General features: G+C 40.4%; 1 protein-coding gene across 1 annotated transcript in view; it reads left to right on the top strand.

Annotated features, from left to right (window-relative positions):
* Positions 1 to 20,144, top strand: part of Ankrd30a (ankyrin repeat domain 30A) — a 77,744-nt gene that overhangs the window by 39,117 nt on the left and 18,483 nt on the right. The window contains exons 19-25 of the mRNA XM_059258462.1: positions 1,637 to 1,667; positions 1,949 to 2,090; positions 4,131 to 4,344; positions 10,452 to 10,635; positions 11,491 to 11,628; positions 12,772 to 13,728; positions 16,472 to 16,624. Coding sequence (XP_059114445.1) covers positions 1,637 to 1,667; positions 1,949 to 2,090; positions 4,131 to 4,344; positions 10,452 to 10,635; positions 11,491 to 11,628; positions 12,772 to 13,728; positions 16,472 to 16,624 — 1,819 coding nt within the window. The remainder of the gene's footprint in view (positions 1 to 1,636; positions 1,668 to 1,948; positions 2,091 to 4,130; positions 4,345 to 10,451; positions 10,636 to 11,490; positions 11,629 to 12,771; positions 13,729 to 16,471; positions 16,625 to 20,144) is intronic.

Raw genomic sequence — 20,144 nt, 5'->3', positions numbered from 1 at the left:
CTTGCAGAATTGTGGACTACAGTGAGGTGAGCACATGAACAGTGCTTATAGTAATGTGCAGTGATTGTAGGTCCAGAAAAAGTAAGACCTGTCATCATTTTGAAAAAAATGTTTCCAGTCCATACCTGGAGTTTATGCTTGTAATTCGACACTTGGAAAGCTGAGGCAAGAAGTCCACCATGAGTTTAAGGCCAGCCTGGACCACATACTGAATTCCAGACTTACCTAGGCTACAGAGTTAGATCTCATCTTAAAAACAAAACAGAACAAAAAAGATTTCCTTATGTAAGGACTTCAGAAGCACTTCCCAGATAGGTTGTAGTGCCCACAAAAGCTTTCGTTTTTATTGCAAATGACAGTAACAACAACAAATAGGAGCCAGTAATGTAGCTCAGAAGATGAAAGCATTTGCCACCAAGCCCGAGGACCTGAATTTGATAACCCAGAACACACATGACCAAAGGAGAGAACCAGCTTATACACGCTATTCTCTGACCTCTTCACTTGCACTGTAACATACATGTATACACACACGCACGGACACACACATACACTAAAAAGAAATGTAAAAGAACTTTTCTTGGGCAGTGGTGGCGCATGCCTTTAATCCCAGCACCCGGGAGGCAGAGCCAGGTGGATCTCTGTGAGTTCGAGGCCAGCCTGGTCTACAGAGTAAAATCCAGGACAGGCACCAAAACTACACAGAGAAACCCTGTCTCGGAAAAAAACAAAAAACAAAACTTAATGGTACATTGCTGTGGGATGTCTTTCTGTATGCTGTGAATATGTGTTGCTCTGATTGGTTGATAAATAAAGCTGTTTGGACAATGGTGAGGCAGAATAAGGTTAGGTGGTACAGTCCAACTGGAAAGAGAGAGAGGAAGAAGAAAGGCAGAGGGAGGGGAGATGCCAACCACTGCCAACCCCACCAAAGGAACAACATGCCAGCAGACTGGTAAGTCACAGAACATGTGGCAAAACATAGATTAATAGAAATGGGTTAATTTAAGATATAAGAACTAGCTAGCAAGAAGCCTGCCATAGACCAAACAGTTTGTAAATAATAATAAGCCTCCGAGTGATTATTTTATAAGTGGCTATGGGACCTCCGGGGGCCAGGCGGGACCAGAGAAGCCTTCCAACTACTATATATTTCTTTCTATCAAATAAAGCAAGTAGCATGTTTTTCCTTTTTCTTTGAGCATCAGAACTTTGATCTAAGTTTAATTCTTTCTGTCCTGGGGATGTGGCTCAGTTGGCAGAGTACTTGCCTAGAATACACAAAACCCTATATTTGATTGCTGGCAGTCCACTGTGGGCATTGGTGGCACACACTTAAATCCCCAGCACTGGTGGCCCATGGAGAAGACTCAAGGTCATCCTCAGCTAAATAAAAAATGTATATGTTTTAATTCCTTCTTTTTATATTAATAATTATTTTATCTTTTTTCTGTGTTTATAATCAAATCCTCTTATAGAAAAATATTTTATTTTAAATAGCCTGTAAATGTTATTAGTAAGAGAAATAAATTTCAAATGTAGAGGTTTTATATAAAAGTCAATAATCTTAGATATCCTTTGTATTTCATATAATATTAGTCTTAAAGGATTTTTATTGGTTTGTTTTTTATTCTAGGCCCACAAAGAAAACATCTAATAAAAATAAGGTAATGTAAAAATAATAAAAACTGGTATTTTGTTTTAAAATATGTTATAAAAGTAATGATATATAAGTTAAAAGATAAGAAAGATAAAGTGAAAAAATAGAGGACCTTGTTATGGAAAGACATTTACCCTAAAAAAGAAAGTAATAGTAGCCATTAATAAAAGCATCCTTCTCTCAATGGTCAGCTCTTTTAAGAAGTGTCTGTTTCTGCTTGTATAAAACATTATTTCAAGCATAATGTAAATATTAGAGGAACAGTTTAAAATAGTGTTTATTTTATAGGCCAGAAAACAAGTAACTGCTGTGGACGACCTTGATGCCTGGAGTGAGTCATCTGAAACAGCCTCTGAGGACTGTGAGCTCCAGTGCCCCAATTATGAGAGCGTTTTGTGTGAAATTGAGCATCTGAGGATGGAGTGTAGAGGTATGATCACTGTAGAAATGGACAGCTTTCCTGTGTATGGTAATGTGTGCACACTTGCTTAGCACTGACCCTAGAACACCGATGTGTGGCAGTGCTGGCCTTGTCAGAAATATACTTTATGTTACAATAGTATGTGAGCTGTTTATTAGTCATTCTCACTGGACTTTTCTTCGCGGGACTGACACATCCAGTCTTTTTATTGATCTTGCTTTTCTTCTGTGCCTTACTGTCACTGGTGAGGTTACCTGGTGTGCCAGCTAGTTATATGTCCACTGGACACAAGCTAGAGTCATCGGAGAGGTGGGAGCCTCAGTTGAGAAAATGTTTCCATAAGATTCACCTCTAGGACATTGTCTTAGTTAGTGATTGATGGCAGAGGGCACAAAGCCACCCTGGGCTGGTTGGTGGTCCTGTGCTGAGCAAGTCACGAGGAGCAAGCCAGTAAGCAGCACCCCTCCATGGACTCTGCATCACTTCTTTCCTCCAGGTTTCTACTCTATTTGTGTTCCTGTCTTGATGCCTTTGATGAAGAACAGTGCTGTGGAAGCATAAGCCAAATAAACCCTTTCCTCCCCAAGTTGCTTTGGTCATAGTGTTTCATCACAGCAATAGTAACCCTAAGACACCTGGTCTCTATCTAGAATACTGTAAACTAGAGAACTGTTTCCCCTGCTAGCCTACTTTCTGCAAACGTGGTCTCTTTTTTAACGGTAATTGTGTAGTTGCAAAGATTCAGATCTGATCATATTAACCCTTTGCTGTGAGGTTAAGTTTCTCAATCCTTTAGTTTTCTCCTGACTTTTCTGTGTCCCACTTATTGTCTTAGAAGTTTGCTCTTGCAGTATTTTTTTTTACAGCTTCAGCAAGGCATATTGATATATAAACGTTATTTGGTTAGTTTCAACATATGTATTAAACATATTTAACCACCATAATCAAGATAGCTAACAAACCCATCCCCAAAGCCTCCTCATTTCTCCCATGCTCCTTATTAAGAAGCTGACAGGTGGTTCCCCAGCATGTCCCTGTTTTGTTTTCCAGCCCACAGGACAAGAGAGATCCAGTGGCTCTGTCTTCACAAGCACTGCTTGTCAGTATTTTAAATCTTAGCTATTTTATAGGTGTATGCTATGTATCTCATTATGGTCTTAATGTGCCTTACACCGCTAATAAATATTGAGGATTTTGCATGTATTTCTTTTCCTTTGCTATGATGAACTCCTTTCTGATCTGTATCTATCATCTGGCAAATTGTGTTTGTCCAGCCTGACTAAGCAGAATAGATATTCTTCTTGGTCCTGTGGGCACACTGGGTGAGATTTCATCTAACCTTTTCAGATGTTTTATCCTTGTTCCTGTGGTTTCTTCCTATACGTCCATTATTCAGTGCTTGGCTAAGTACTCCAGGGACCTCTATAGACTGGCAAGCTCTTTCTCCATGATGCTCTCTCCTCTCTGGTCTGTTGTGATCTCAAGCTGTCTTAGTTTATCAGACTCTGAACTTAATCACCTCAACTCAGCAAGTCTAGGGAGCTCTACTTGAGTTCCTTCTCCTGTGAGAGAGACCTGGGACATTCGTGGAGTTCATTTACTCCGTCTGTTAGGATCATTGTCTTGAGAATTATTTGAGAGGTTTTAACTGTGTTCATTTGAGTTGTTTTAAGTGGAAACATGGCTCCATAGCTGTTACCTCATTTTGGGTAAAAGCAGACTGAAAGAGAGGCTCACTAAATGCTTTGTGTTTTCTGTTTGAAATCTAACATGGACTATTTGACTGAGTTTAGCTCAATTTGCTTAACATGAAGACGTCCAAGTCTACCCAGTTTCATTCAAAGACCCAGGTGTGTAATTTCATATTTTTTTTTAAGCTGAAAAAGACCAAGGATCACACCTACGTTATTTGCAGAGCTTAGTGTAATGTGTTCCACATTGTAAACACTTACTGTATATTTCTTCAGTGTATAAGTGAATGAATATAAAAATGCAGTATTTTAATGTGCTCACTCATTTTGTCTGTCTCTTATTTTCCCCCTGATTCAGATATTGTTAGTCTTTTGAAAATCCGGGATGCAGTTTATTCCTATCAAAGATTAATAGAATTTAAAAAAAGCCACTGTGAACTACTTACAGGAAAACTTAAAAGAATGGAAAATAAACTTAAGGAATTACAGAAGGAAGTATCAGAAACAAAAGAAGTAAAGTCACAGTTAGAGCATGAAAAGGTAGAATGGGAACAACAACTCTCCAATTTGAGGTATGCTGTCTTGGTTTTATTTATTTATCAATTTTTATGTCCTCTGACATTCACTTACACGCGAGTGTGCTCATGGACGTGTGTGGAAGTCGTGTGCTGACTCAGGAGAGTCAGTCTCCTGCCATGTGGGTCCCTGAGATCCGGCTCAAGTGTCTGGCTTAGCAGGCTCCTTTCCCCACCAAGCCATCCCCAGCTGTGATAGCCCAGCTTTAAAGGAACGTCTTCACTGTTTAGGATCCAGAGATGTACTTGAACTTTGGCCTGTGTTGACGAGTCATGGAGTTGGCAAGACAGAAAATTTCTTAATCTTCTCAAATGTGAAATTCTTGCAAATAATATAGTGAACTTAACTATGAATTAGTCTAGGAATTAAACAAATATTCTACTGTAGATTCCTAAATCATAGTTTTAGTGGCTGTATAAAAGCAGCCATTAAAAAAATAAAATTAGGGCTGGAGAGATGGCTCAGAGGTTAAGAGCACTGACTGCTCTTCCAGAGGTCCTGAGTTCAAGTCCCAGCAACCACATGGTGGTTCACAACCATCCATAATGAGATCTGGTGCCCTTTTCTGACCTGCAGTCATACATGCTGTATATATAATAAATAAATAAATCTTTAAAAAAATAAAAATAAAAAATAAAATTAAATTAAAATTAAAAAAAAAAACCCTCAGTATTTATTGATCAAATAATTTTTTTTTTTTCCCCAAGACAGGGTTTCTCTGTATTGCCCTGTCTGTCCTAGAACTACCTCTATAACCCAGGCTGTTCTTGAACTCACAGAGATTCACCTGTCTCTGCCTCCCAAGTGCTGGGATTAAAGGTGTGTGCCACCACTGTCCAGCTGATCAAATAACTTTTAAAATTTGTTTTATATTATAATACTGGTATAAGTTGTTTTCTATGTAATTGTTTACTTCTTAAAGAATCTTCAGTATATAATGTAATGTGAACACTTGAGCTCATCACACAACCTCATGATTTCTATAATATTTACATAGAAATTACAGAGAGAGGGAGTGAGGGAGAGTGATGTGTCGTTAGATGTCATGAAGATTGTGTTTAATCTGTTAAATTAATTCTGGCAGTCCATGACCATGGGAGGTCTATCTGCTTTCTAGCATCTCCTTCAGTGTCGTAAAGTTTTCACTGTGGGTGTCTTTCACCTTTTGACTACGTTTTTTCCTAAGTTGTATCATGCTGTTTTATTTTGTTTTGAAGCTATTGTGAATGAGATTTCCCCCAAGTTTCTGTGTCAGGAAGTCCATTACTGGCATATAGACAGACTGCTAGTTTTTATATATTGATTGTTATATATAGCTACTTTGCTGACAGTGTGTATCAGGAATAAGGGATGAGCTTTTCCCTCAGCTACCCCAAACCCTGTTGCCTTCCCAGGAACACCAAATGTGCTGCCTTCAGAGCTGGCCTCCTTCTCCCATAACTACCCCACAACTCTCCTGGAACCCCCAGGACCCTGCTACACGAATCCCCTAACCCTTCAGAGCCGGCCTCCTTCTCCCATAACTACCCCACAACTCTCCTGGAACCCCTGGGACCCTGCTACACGAATTCCTAGTAAGGCCTTCCCTCCTCTCACAGCCACACCTCCTCCCCCACCACCTTCCCAGGTCTCCCCACTGCCACACAAGGTGCCCGCATTAGCTTATTATCCTCTTCCCTCAGCCACCCCAGACACTCAGCCTTCCCAGAACCCTCTCCACATATGTCTCTAGAAAGGGCCTTCCTTCATGTTCTGGGGGTACCCCAACCCCCCTGCCTCCGAGGACCCATTACCTTTAGAGGTATTCCTTTTATCATCCCTTGGCCACCTCAAACTCCTGCCCTCTTCCAGGACTCCCTCCATACATGCTGCCAGTAAAGGCCACCTCCCCCCTCCCCTAATACCCCCCCCCACCCCCCGTCTGGACCTGTGCCTGACTCTACCTTGAAGGCCCGCTCTCCTCTCTGGGCATCCCGGCCCCACCTCCCCGGACTCCAGTCACCCACTGCAGACGGAGTCCTAATCTACTTTGCAGCTTTCACCCTCGCCTTACTTTGGCACTAGAAACCCACCATTCTTGGGCTCCCGCCACTTGCTTTGCAGGACTTTACCTCTTGCTTGGTAGGTTGATCCCCAGCCTTCCATCCTGGGCATTCCACCTCCATCATCTGAAGATCTACATATACTTCCTGCTTGCTCTGCAGAGAGATTGCCCACTGTGCCCTCTGGCACGCAGAACTGGCCATCCCAGGATCCCTTTGCGGTTCTTGCTTGCAAACAGAGTCCCGGCTTCTCCTGCTCTTGAGCACCCATCTCTGCCGTCTGCGTGCTTGCTTTCTCCAGATGGAAAGCCTTCACTCCCTCCGTTGTCTGGTGTTCTAATCTTACCACCCAGAGACCTGCCAGGAGCATCTGTTCATGCCACAGAAGATGTTTCCCCCGTTGTCTTGCTTAAGGTCCCTCATAACTCGCTTAAGCCTGTCATGGCATGGCATGTGTTAATCATCACCCCGAGATGAGAGGCCATAGCTCTGCCTATTGGAATCAAACCACCACATACTAGGACCCTCCCAGCTCCCCCAATACAAGGCCACATCTTTGCTACACCAGCCATCATAACTCTGCTGTCTCACTGAGCACCCCCTGAAACACCCTCCTGCTGGACAAGTGCCCACAACTATATGGGCCTTTAAGCCCCAGTTTTCACCAAGTCTCAATCCACTACAGAATGCCCACTTACTCTCCAGATCAGAGGACACATGCTCCGTGTTTTCTACTCTGTCTAATTCAGGTACCAGGTCTAGATGCATGTTGAGATTCCTGGCCCATTTGGAATTGAGTTTTGTGTAGGGTGTGTAGCAGGAATCTTAGAGAGTCTTATTAATAAATCAAACCTGAGCCAGGTATTGGGGTGAACACTGGAAGGTCAGAGAGACAGAACAAACCACAGCTAACCTCACCTGGCCAACTTCTCGGCTGGTCTTGTTTCCTCAGACTGGAAGCCTCTGTGCCCTCATATCCGAATGGCTCTCAGCTGAACTGCTGCTAGAAAGCCTGAAAGCTTAACCAGCCAAATGCTTAACCAGCCAAAAGCTTCTAGTTTCTGGTCCTCACGCCTTATAAACCTTTCTGCTTTCTACCACCACTCCCTGGGATTAAAGGCGTGAGTCACCATGCCTGGCTGTTTCCAATGCGGCCTTGAACTCACAGAGATCCAGAGGGATTGCTGTCTCTGGAATGCTAGGATTAAAGGCGTGTGCTAACATTTTCTAGCCTAAGTATTTTGTGGCTTTTCTGTTCTCTGACCCCAGATAAGTTTATTAAGGTACACAATATTTTGGGGAACACAGTACCACCACAAGAGTGAGAGAAGGATCTAGGTTTTTCTGCATGTAGGTATCCAGTTTGACCAGCAGCATTTGTTGATGATGCTGTTATTTCTGCATTGTGTATTTGTGACATCTTTGTAAACAGTCAGGTAGCTGTAGGAGTGTGAGCTTGTATCTGGTCCTCATTTCTACTCCATTGTTCACTGTGTGTGTCTACTGTGGCTCCGTAGAGTGCCTTGAAAGCGAGAACAGTGCAAATGTTCAGGGTTGTTTGGCTCTCCAGGGTCTTTCGAGTTTCCGTGTGGACGTTAAGATTTTTTTTTTCATTTTCTGTGAATTGCATTGGAATTTGGAGAGGTTGCATTGAATGTTTAGATTGCCTTTGGTAGGATGGTCCTTTTCCAACATTGGTCCTACTGATTCAAGTTCAGGGGCGTTGGTCTTTCCACTGTCTGCTGCTTGTTGAATTTCTCTCTTCAGGGTCTTCAGTTGCTCATTGTACAGATCTTTCACTTGTGTTGTGAGGTTTAGTCTGTGTGTTTAGGCTGTTGTGAATGGGGCTGTTTCCCTGACTTCTTTCTTGGTAGGTTTGTCACTGTATGAGAAGGGGACTGGTGTTTTGTCTATTGATTTTGTACCTTGCTACTTTGATGAGCATCTTTATAAGCTGGAGGAGTTTCCTGGTGCAGACTTTAGAGTCTTTCATGTCGAGAATACTATCTGTCAATTCTTCCTTGGTCACTTGTATCCTATTTCCCTCCTTCAGTTAGTTGTTCTGACTTCCAGCACTACAGTGAATCCGTATGGAGAGAGGGGATCTCTTTGTCTTCTTCCTGATTTTAGTGGAAAAGCTTCACTTTTCTTTGTTTGCATGTTAGTTGTGGGCTTGATGTGTATTGCCTTGCTGTGTTGAGATATAGCCTCTGTATTCCTAGATTCTCCAGGACTTTTTATCATGAAAGGATGTTAGAGCCTTTTCAGAGGCCTGTTTTGCAGGTCATGAGAGGAGATTACACTGAGGTTGAACCATCCCTAAATCTCTGGGATGAAGCCAGCTTAATCATGGTGGATGAGCTTTTTGATGTGTTTTTGAATTTGATTTGCATACCTTAATAAGAAGTTTTGCATCTATGTTCATCAGGTGGATTGATGAATATGTTTCCTTTTGTGTTTCTTTATCTGATTTAGGTATCAACACAGCGCTAGCTTCATAAGGAGAATTTGGAAGGAAATTTCTTTTCCTGTTATGGAATCGGTTGAGGAACGTCAGTTTTAGTCTAAAGTTTAGTTTAAAGTTCTGGGGGAATTTTGCAGTGGATTCATCTGGACCTGGATTTTATTGTTGTTTGGTCTCATTGCTTGTGGTAGATCTTTTTATGTTTTAAAATCTCTTTTTGGTTTAACATGAGTATGTCATATACATTATGAAATTCATCCATTTCTTATAGCTTTCCCAATTGGTGGTTAATGATTTTGAAAACGTATCCTTACAACCCTCTGAATTTCATTTTCGTCTGTTGTAAAATATCCATTTTTGTCTCTAGTTTCATTAATTCCGGTCTTCTTTTGGTTAACTTGGCTAAAGCTTTCTCAATCTTGTTAAGCATTTCAGAGACCCAGCTTTTTGTTTCATTGGTTCTTTGTATTAGGATTGTGTTTCTATTTCATTAATTTCTGCCCTTGATCTTGACTATTTCTCTCCATCTAGTGTTCTGGGATGCTTTTGTCTTTCTATTTCCAAGCTGCTAAGGCACATCATTGTGTATTATTTGTCTTCCGTTGTTTTACTGTTTGTTATGGAATCACTGAGAGCCATAAGCTTCCCCCTCAGGACTGCCTCACTGTGTCCTGTAGATGTCGATACGCTGTGCTTTTGTTTCATTTAATTCTAGGGAAGTTTTAATTACTTAAAGGGATTTTTAATTTGTTTTATCTTACTACAAAACAAATAACAACAACAACAACAACAAAACCCCAAGATTTCTCAAAGGTGTTCCAGAAAAGCCATTCCTCCAAGGTTGCTGCAGCGGTCACCACCTCCGCCTGCACTGGCTGTGGTGGTGTCAGTGTGTGCTGTGGGCAACATCGGAAGGCGCTTCCTAAGCTGCAAGTACTTAGGGAGGCCTGAACTGTTTCATAAAGATAAAATTCTACTTCCGGTACGTGGTGTGAATTTAAAATGGTACATCTTTTAAACAATTAGCTAACTTTAAGTAGTCTATTTTGATTAGAGAGTAATTGCAACTGTGTAAAAAAGATACATTCCGTTTTTAAAATTTTAATTAATTTTATTTCGTGTGTGTGGGAGTTTTGTCCACATGTATGTCCACATGTATGCAGACATGCATGTGTGCAGTGCCTGCTGAGGCCAGAGAAGGATATCAGGTCCCCTAGAATTGTTGCTATAGACGGTTGGAGACACCATGTGGATGCTGGGAACTGAGCCTGGTCCTCTGGAAGAGCAGCCAGTGCTCTAACTACTGAGCCATCTTTCTATCCCTACAGAAGACAGTTTTCAACTTGTAACTTTACTGAATAAATTCAAAATTGCTTTCCAGTAATATTTACCAGACTTCTAGAAATTCAACGAAGTTGTTATTCATCCTTGTTGTCGTCAAGAACATATGGGCTTTAGAAGAGATTGAAGTGAGAAATTAAACTCATGAGTCATAAAAAGGAACAATTCTTTAACAACCGTCTTGAGGTCCAGGTCACAAAGTGAACTTCAGTTTGTATAATCGGATTGATTTTAAAATAAACACGTTTAATTTCAGATTTTCACTGAAACAAGAGGAAGAGAAGCGGAGAAGCGCGGATCAGCTTTCTGAGAGAACGATGGAGCAGCTTAGGAGAAAAGATGAGCAGTATCAGAATGAGCTTGAAGGGAAGCAGCAGCTTGAAGTTTCTCTCAGAACATTGGATATGGAGTTGAAGACAGTGAAAAATCATTTGAACCAGGTAAGTTTATCTTCTATAAAAATTTATTTTGGGGGACATTTTTGTTTGGTTGGTTTTGGGGGGATGGCATGAGGGGGTTAGTTTTTTCGAGACAGGGTTTCTCCGTATAACCTTGGCAGTCTGTGTAGACCAGGCTGTCCACTGCCTCCCAAGTGCTGGGATTAAAGGCGTTTCTGGCTGATGCAAATTTCGTATTCCTACCTTTATTTGTTGTACTTTTAAAGTCACTTTAATTGCATATTATATTTCTGCACACACATCACATATATATCTCCATGTACCACTTAATGAAAATATCTGTTGGTTTCATTATTGTACAAACGTCATGAGCATGTCAGACATCAACCTCATCACCAGTTCATATAATTGTGTCAGGCTGCCAGGAATATGCAGTCCATTGTTGACTGATGGTGCCTCATGCTAAGAGTCAATTTTAACATGGATAGCTGACATTATTTATTATGACTCTTGGAAACTGATAGGTACTGCAGACATCTTTTCTGAGTGAGGTAATAGAAAGTAAATTAAGTTTACTCTGAAAAATTAAGTGCTAGTCTAGCCCTCTTAAAATGCAGACTTTGAAATTATGTTAAAACTAGTTAAATGTTTGTAACAAGCTAGTTTACAATACTCTTTCCGCATGTAAGAGCTGTTTTTGCTTTGTAAGCAATTTAACTATAATATGGAGTACAAATTTGAGTGTTTCGTGTGGGATAGAGTTCCTCATGTTTTCATAGGCTGCTTCCGGTTTGTTTTTAATGTTCTACTCTTAAATAAGCTTTTAGATATCCCATCCACAGCAGTCATACTATCACAATAGTATGAGACTGAAAACTTCATGAAATGTATTTCTAGATTTCAGAGGAACGAAATGAAATTCAGAGACAACTTTCCCAAGAACAGAATGCCAGAGCGTTACAGGATGGGATTCTTGCAAATCACCTTTGTAAACAAAAGGAGATAGAAATGGTGCAGAAGAAAATGACTTCTGAGGTATTTTTTTTTTTTAGTTTTCTAAATATGTGTGCATTTACATGTTTCCATACTTTCAGAACCGCCCTTATGCACCATGGAAAGTATAGAGGATTTTGAACCATGTGTGTATATACATAATACACATGTTTCGGGAGTAGAAGGCAGAAGCTTTCTCCCACTGTCTGACGTAAAGGAGTAAGTGCTTTGGCGAAGGAGCACTGGCAGCGGAGGGGCGGGGGGAGGGGGACACACGAGACGGGACACTGGGTTTCTGCAGCTTGCTGCATTTTTAATCTCTCCTTTTCAGAGTGGTGGTGACTAGTTCACTCGTGTCCAAGCATACTTATTTGTATGGTGCTTATTTAAGCATTTATTAATAAATGTAGTTCCTATGACAGACTAAAAGAAGTGTTAGAGAAACTTTCTGAAAAAGGGGAATTAAAAGAACTTTGGGAAGTTTCTTCGTCCAAATGAAAGAACTAAGGCTCTTACTTTGGACTGGTTGTATATGTTAGATATTAAAGTGTAAACCGCGTACGCCTGTGTGTGTGTGTGTGTGTGTGTGTGTGTGTGTGTGTGTGTAGTGTGACTATGTTTCATGTCTGTTTGGGAGTACACATATGTGCATGCATGTAGAGGCCAGAGGTTGATGTTAAGTGTCTTTTTGACCACTCTGCATGTCACGTATTGATGCAGGTACTCTCTCTGGGCCTACGTGACTACATCTAGCCCCAGCTTGCCCCCGGGATCTCCCATCTCTACTTGTCGTGTGCTGGGGCTGCAGGCAGACTGCACAAGCCCCGGCATTGACATGGGTGCTAGGAGCCATATTCTGGTCCACTCACTGGCATTAAGCCATCTCCTAATGTGAAGTGTGAACCTGTTTACTAATCTTCGCTTTGCGCCTTAAGCCTGTTGTGATCCAGAGAAAGGCTGTCTCAGTGCTGAGTTTCTAAAAAGTATCATTTCTCTCTAAATTTCATAAAGTCATTGTCTTCAGTTACATTTATGGACTTTTGGCAATTTGTACTTCTGTAAGCTCAGAAATTAGATTTTTTTTTTAGTTGCATATATGTATTTCAGTTCTTAGATTGCAAAATTTCATATGCTGTTCTTGAATTCCATAAGAAATTGTGCTAACAATGTTTTTTCCTTACTTAGGTTTCTGTTAGTCATAAAAAAGAAAAAGATCTATTGCATAAAAACCAAACGTTGCAGGATGAAATTGCCATGTTAAGACTGGAGCTGGATACAGTAAAAACCCACAGCCAGGAAAAGGAGAAGAAGTACCTGGAGGATATTAAGACTGCACATGAACAGAGTGATAAGCTTCAAAGGATGATAAAACTGAATGAAGAAACATTTACAAAAACAATATTCCAGTATAATGCACAGATTAATAGTCTTACAACTGAGAACACAATGCTGAGTTCTAAGCTGGAGAATGAAAAACAAAATAAAGAAAGACTGGAAACAGAGGTCGAATCATTCCGATCTAGACTGGCTTCTGCTGTGCATGACCATGCTGAAATTCAGACATCAAAAAGAGACCTAGAAATTGCTTTCCAGAAAGCAAGAGATGAGTGGGTTCGTTTGCAAGACAAGATGAATTTTGATATGTCTAACCTAAGAGATAACAATGAGATTCTTTCCCAACAGCTTTCGAAAACTGAAAGAAAATTGAATAGCCTAGAAATTGAGTTTCATCATACAAAAGATGCACTTAGAGAAAAGACTTTGTCTTTGAAATGTGTACAAAGAGACCTCAACCAGACGCAGTGCCAGATGAAGGAAGTTGAGCATATGTATCAAGATGAGCAAGGGAAGGTGAATAAATACATGGGCAAGCAGGAGTCCATAGAGGAGAGGCTGTCCCAGCTCCAGAGTGAGAACATGCTGCTCCGGCAGCAGTTAGACGATGCTTCCAACAAAGCTGATTGCAAAGACAAGACAATAGTGAATATCCAGGACCAGTTTCATGATATGCTAAGCAGACTCCAAGCTGAGAGCCAGAAGCACAGACTGATGCTGGAAGACAGAAACAAGGAGTTAGTCAGTGAGTGCAGTCACTTAAAAGAGAGAATGTGTCAGTATGAAAACGAGAAAGCAGAAAGAGAAGTGAGTACCAAAAGAGAAGTAGATTTTAAACTTTCGTTTCTGTCTTAGTGGGTGTGGGTGTATGTCTGTGCTCCATGTGCGTGCCTGGTGCTCACAGAGGCCAGGTAAGGGCATCAGATCCCCTGGAATGGGAGCTATAGATGGTTGTGGGCTGCCATGTGGGTGCTATGAATGCCAAGTTCTCTGGAAGAGCTCTTAACTGCTGAGCCATCTCTCCAAACCGAAGAAAGAGAAATATTTTTAAAACATCCCACAGGGAAATTCAAAATACTGTTCATTAGTACTAAGTGTTGAATCTAGCTGAATATAAAAATCTATTGATTGTATTTATTATTACCTTAAAAACATAACCTGGGGGCTGGAGAGATGGCTCAGAGGTTAAGAGCACTGACTGCTCTTCCAGAGGTCCTGAGTTCAATTCCCAGCACCCACATGGTGGCTCACAACCATCTGTAATGAGATCTGGCGCCCTCTTCTGTATACATAATAAATAAATAAAAATCTTTAAAAAAAAAAAAAAAAAAAAAAACCAAAAAAAAAAAAACATAACCTGTGTCAGCAAAGTACGACTTAGATCTTATTTCCCAAACAAAGATGATCTTCATTTGATGTGGTAAGTGTGTTGGTTACTCTCAGAATTGACTGTTACACATTGTATACATGCTTTGAAATCACACTCTACCTAATACCACCATTATGTTTAAATTTTTGAAATTGTCATAATTACATACATAGCACTAAATTTGAAATCCAAAAAGAAGGGACAATTCTTTTTTTTTTTAAATTAGACCTGACAGATGTGTTACTTTGAGTAAGCACCTTTAGAATTGTAGGAGATTATGTTACAAGTTTTGCTCGCTATATATTGATATTAATAATACGGTTTTATGCTGCTGAAATAGTAATTGGGAGGGTGTGAGCTTTTAAATTGTGATTTTTGGTGCTGGGAACTAAACCTTAGGCCTTGAGCATGCTAAGCATACACTGTACTACTGCCCTACACACCCCAGCCCTGCAATAACTTCAGTGTTTTTATGTTGGCAAGTTTTAGGACCACGATGAAGCAGGTAAGTGGAAACTTTCATGACTGAATGAGTAGTTGGCAGTTATGATTCCATAAAATAGGCGGTTGATTGTTCATTCTGGGTTTCATCAGGGAACTGAAATACAGATACTGTATTTTGGAGTGTTTTTTTCCCCTTTAGTAGCTTCATATATATTCTTGTTGATATAATTTTGTCCTATGTTACTTGTATTTAAGTCAGATAATACTTGTCCCAAATTATATATTCTTTGGACCATATCTCTAACAGCATCTGCTTTCTGTTGAGTCCTAAGTTGGAACAGATGTGTGAACTTTAACAAAGTTAAAAATGTTAGTACTTCATATCAGCATTTGTAGTATTTTCACATTTTAATAAATAGCATGATCCTGTTTCCATTTTAGGGCTCAATCATGATTGTAAAGGATGCAGCTTTGTTCAGTACAGAAATAATCGTAGTTACCTGTACTTTGTTAATTTGTCATTGAATCTGCATTTCCAAACTAATGAAAAACCAAGAGTGTCGAGATTCATGTGTAGCAGAGATGCAGTGAGCAGGAGAGAGAGCTGTGGGTGCTGGAGCAGCTTACCTAGGGCCTCGCCTTCATTCTGAAGTAGGAATCTATCGGAAGGATTTGAGAAGGGGATTGAATTATGAGAAAGTTGGAGACCTTGAGTCTCTGTGTGCATGTACATGATGATGCAAACTAAATCCAACAATCAGGAGGCAGAAGCAGGATGCTTCAAATCTGAGACCATTCTGAGCTACATAGACTTACAGTCTCACCTTGATACCTAGCAAGGCAGGATGTGGATATTGCCCTGGCAACAGGCACAGACTTGTATGTAGGGATGGATACCTGTTTGGTCCTGGGTCACCCTGTGACATGGGCCTTAGTGGCTGTGGGTGTCACACACATCCCAACTTAGCATCAGCCCAAATAGCCAAGGATCTAGCTTCATGAACACTACCCCACACTCATGGCTACTGTTGAATATGAATTAGCAACAGTGTATAGCTGTATGGGCCTCAATCCATTGGTGGCCTCAGATGCTACAGGGGAGTGGGGTAATCCATCCACATTGGCTCTGCCCAAAGCTGGACAAAATCCTGTAGTCTTGACCAGAGGACGATACTGAAGACCAGGCACAGGAACATAAGGATCTCGTGATCTCACTTACAGTAGCGAATCTTAAAGGGCTGGTGTCTTAAAAGCTCCAGTGGACAATAGTGGATCCCAGAGTTTGGAGTAAGAAGAAGAGGAAGAGTGATGGGAAGCAGTCTGTCAGTGGGTGCTCAGTTACAGTTAAGAGCGGGAACCACGGAGCTACTGAACATAACTGTATATTTCAAACAGCTAGAAGAAAGGATTTCACCATAAAGAAATGATCAGGGTTAGGAAACATAATTATGTCTAACTTGATTGAAGCATTAATGTGTGTATCAAAATATCATGTGGTACCTTGCTAGTATGTACAGTTTTATGTTTTTACTTGTCAGTTAAAAAGTGAATATTTAAAATATGAGTAAATTAAAATTAAATATGTAAAAAAGTTCCACAGTGTAGAATTCATCCCCGCCAGCCTTACTGACACACACACTACTATGTGCGATGATGTTCTTCAGAGCATATGGAAGAGCTAAATGGTGCTAATATATGTAATATGATTTATAAAATCAGTAACAATTATCGTCCCAGGTGGTTGTGAGGCAGCTTCAACAGGAACTGGCTGACACCCTGAAAAAGCAGTCGATGTCAGAGGCCTCGCTGGAAGTGTCCTCACGTTACCGCAGTAATTTAGAAGACGAGACACGAGATTTAAAGAAGAAATTAGGTGAAATCAGAAGTCAAGTACGTATGAAATTTAATGGGTCAACTGCTCGTGTACAGCTTATTGAATAATATAGTTTTAGGATAATTTCAGTAAATAGCTTTCTTTTATATTTTTATTATAATTTGTCATTACCTTTATGATGAACTTTCTTTTTTTTTTTTTTTTTTTTTTTTTGGTTTTTCGAGACAGGGTTTCTCTACGTAGCTTTGTGTCTTTCCTGGAACTCACTTGGTAGCCCAGGCTGGCCTCGAACTCACAGAGATCCGCCTGGCTCTGCCTCCCGAGTGCTGGGATTAAAGGTGTGCACCACCACCGCCCAGCACATGATGAACTTATTTCTTAAACTTCAGTTTTATTCTGATATTTATTTTTTCTTTAACTTAAAAAATGCATTTATTTCTTGTGAGGCAACAGGCCAAGCATGCCGGCTCATTCCAGTGGAGGTCAGAGACCAACTTTGTGTGTGTGTGTGTGTGTGTGTGTGTGTGTGTGTGTGTGTGTGTGTGTGTGTGTGTGTTAGGGGCAGTATCTGCCTCCTTTCACTACATGGCCTCAGGAGATCAGCTTAGATCATCAGGGTGGCCGCTGGTGCCTTCAAACCCCCAGACCCATCTCACTGGCTCCTTTTTTTTTTTTTATAAGTTTGTAAGCCTTTTTAAAAAATATTTATCCCAGGGAAAATTGAGAACTATATATCTTTCATCAGAGAAATTTCTATTGCAGTTGAGGCAGAGTAGGTTAAACCAGAGATGGTATTTATGGAAAATTCAGAAAATTGACTTCCTTCTTATCTTCACTTTTGTGAATGGATACAGCGTCGTTGATAAGTTAGTTAATGGATTTCAAGTTAATTTGTACATAAAGGCTATATATGTTGCTTAAAATGCAGATGTTAGCCAGGTGTGGTAGCACACCTGTAATCTAAGCTACTTGGGAGACCAAGGCAAGAATTTGAGGCTAGCCTGTAAAACTTTGAAAAGGGCTGAGAAGTATGCTCAGGGGCGAAGTGTTTGCCTCGAACGTGGGAATCCTTATGTTCAATCCCTTGCGCCAGAAACAGAGAGCAAATGTTTACAGGTAATTTAAAACCTGTCTCCAAAGCTAGGCATTTCTTTCATTTAGAAATATAACCACATGGAAATATTCAGATCATATATAGTATTCATATCCAAAACAGAATGAAAAATAGTACCTAGATCCTGCCATCTGTTTTTTATGTATTTGTTTGTTTTAGAATCTGTCTATAGCTCCAGCTGGTTTAGAAGTAACTGCGTAGAGCAGGCTCTCCTCCAGTTTACAGCCAGCCATCCCCCTGCCTCCTCTTCTCCAGTGCTGAAATTATAAGCAGGCCCCAGTACCCCATTGGATTTTTTTTAACAGAACACAATTGAGCTATAATGAACATATAGCACATAGCTCACTACTTAAAGTAAAAAATCAGCAACTCTCAGGGTAGTCACAGATTTTCATAGTCATCACAGTCAATTAGAACGTTTTCATCATCTTGATTTAGCCATGAGCTTCTTGTCGTCACCCTAGGCCTCCCATCTTCCCCAGGCCTACCAGTCTGTCTCTGTGTCTATATATAGTTTCTTCTTCCTGAGCATTTTATATCATACGGTCGGTATTTAGTCCTTTTGAATGGCCCTGCTCCCTAAGCAGGATGTTGTCAGCCCTTCCTATCTTCCTGTAAGTTGCTGTTGCTATAGTACCTGCTCGTGAACCGTCATCTACAGGGTACTTTACCGTTTGTTATATTGCCCTTCGCTGCTGTGGGTTTTATCATCTTAGTTAACTAGGCTGACTGCACCCCTCTGTCTTCACTCATGCTGCCTTTTGTTCTGAAAGTTTTTATTCTTTTTGCCTCATTTAATTTAGAACTGACTCACAATTAACATTTTCATGAAGCATCCCTGGCTCCTCTGACTCCATTTACTTCACTCTAACATCCTGATTTTCCATTACTCTTAATTGGCTTTTGCTTCTTTGGTTGGTTTCTTTTACTTTTGTTATTTGTATGAGAGATGATCTTATTGGGATATAAATTAACCTAAAGGGTTGATGTCTGATATGCATATATCCTTGAATAAACTGAAGATGTTTTCATTAGTAGTCATTAGAATAAAATTAAGTGTTTTATACCATTCCAGTAATTACTTCTTTTGAAGCATTAAGGTGATGACTTTTTTTTTTTTTTTTTTGAGACATGGTCTCAAACCATGGCTTCAAACTGTTACATAACTGAGGATGGCTTTGAATTTCTGATCCTCCTGCCTCCAGCTCCCAAATGCTACAGTTATAGACAAATGCTGCCATGCCTGGTTTACGTATTGCTGAGGCTCTAACCCAGGGCTTCATGCATACCAGGCAAGCACTTTACCAACTGAGTCATACACCTAGCCCCTATAATAAGCTCTTATTCTAAATATATTTTCAGGAATTGCATATGAAATGGAAAGCACATAATCTAATAGAGGATAAATGTTCTATGGAACATTTTTTTTCTCACTATGAGAAAAAAAAAATAACTGCATTTGTCTGTTTCCATTGTATAGCCAGAATTGGGATCTATATGTCTATAGAAGCAGGCCAACTGCAAAGCTCTGTCTACAGCCTTTCTGGTATTACATACTACAGAACCTTTATGTATCATCAGAGTACAAGATAAAGCAATCCAACATACTTTGGAGGAGTGAATTAATTTAGGAACCTCAATTTATCAATAGAGCCCCATATTTTCAGCCTCTGATTGTCAACACTGTTTGCACTGCACTATATGACCCTTGCCAGCTGAAGTAGTATGGAATAAAAAGGAGCTAAAAAGTATTCTACCAAGCTGGACTTGGTGGTGTGTGCCTTTAATCCCGGCACTTGGGAGGCAGAGGCAGGCAAATCTCTTGTGAGTTCCAGGACAGCCAGGACTACATAGAGAAACCCTGTCTCAAAAACCAAAAAAGCATTCCACATGGACAAAGTTACTGGTGGCTAGTGAAATTTCTGGAAGTTGCAGGAGTTACTAGGGATATAGTATGGGCCTCACTTTCCTCATTCCTGCCATATTCAGTTACATGAGGAATGAGCCACTGCAGTTTGCATAAAGGACCTCTTTTATGGTTGCCGTAGTACCCACCTAAAGTCTCACTCACTGCCATGTACAGTTCAAGTACTTTATTTATATTCCCCAATTAATCTTTTCATTAGTCCATTAATGTGAATAGGATTATTTCCACTTCAAAGTTGAAGAAACTAAGATACAGAAAGTTCATTTGCTCAGAATCTATACATCTAGTAGCTAGTGGGAAGAAGCGTTGGACCCAAGCATTCTGTTGTTTTTATCAAAATCTCAATCATTCAATTTTACCAATAAAGACTTGGGAGCCAGATGCTGGGGTGAAAGCTCAGAGAGGCAGAGAAAGTGTCCCGGTGACCTTCCTTCCTCAGCCAACAGTCCCCAGAAAGACCCCATTTCTCTTCTGTTGTCTCAAACAACAATAACAACAAACCTCAGACTCAATGTCCCTCCCTTATACTCCTGTA

Source organism: Peromyscus eremicus, chromosome 3 (genome assembly GCF_949786415.1).
Source record: "Peromyscus eremicus chromosome 3, PerEre_H2_v1, whole genome shotgun sequence".
In the NCBI taxonomy this organism is placed as follows: domain Eukaryota; kingdom Metazoa; phylum Chordata; class Mammalia; order Rodentia; family Cricetidae; genus Peromyscus; species Peromyscus eremicus.
This window is presented reverse-complemented; position numbering and strand designations above follow the sequence as displayed.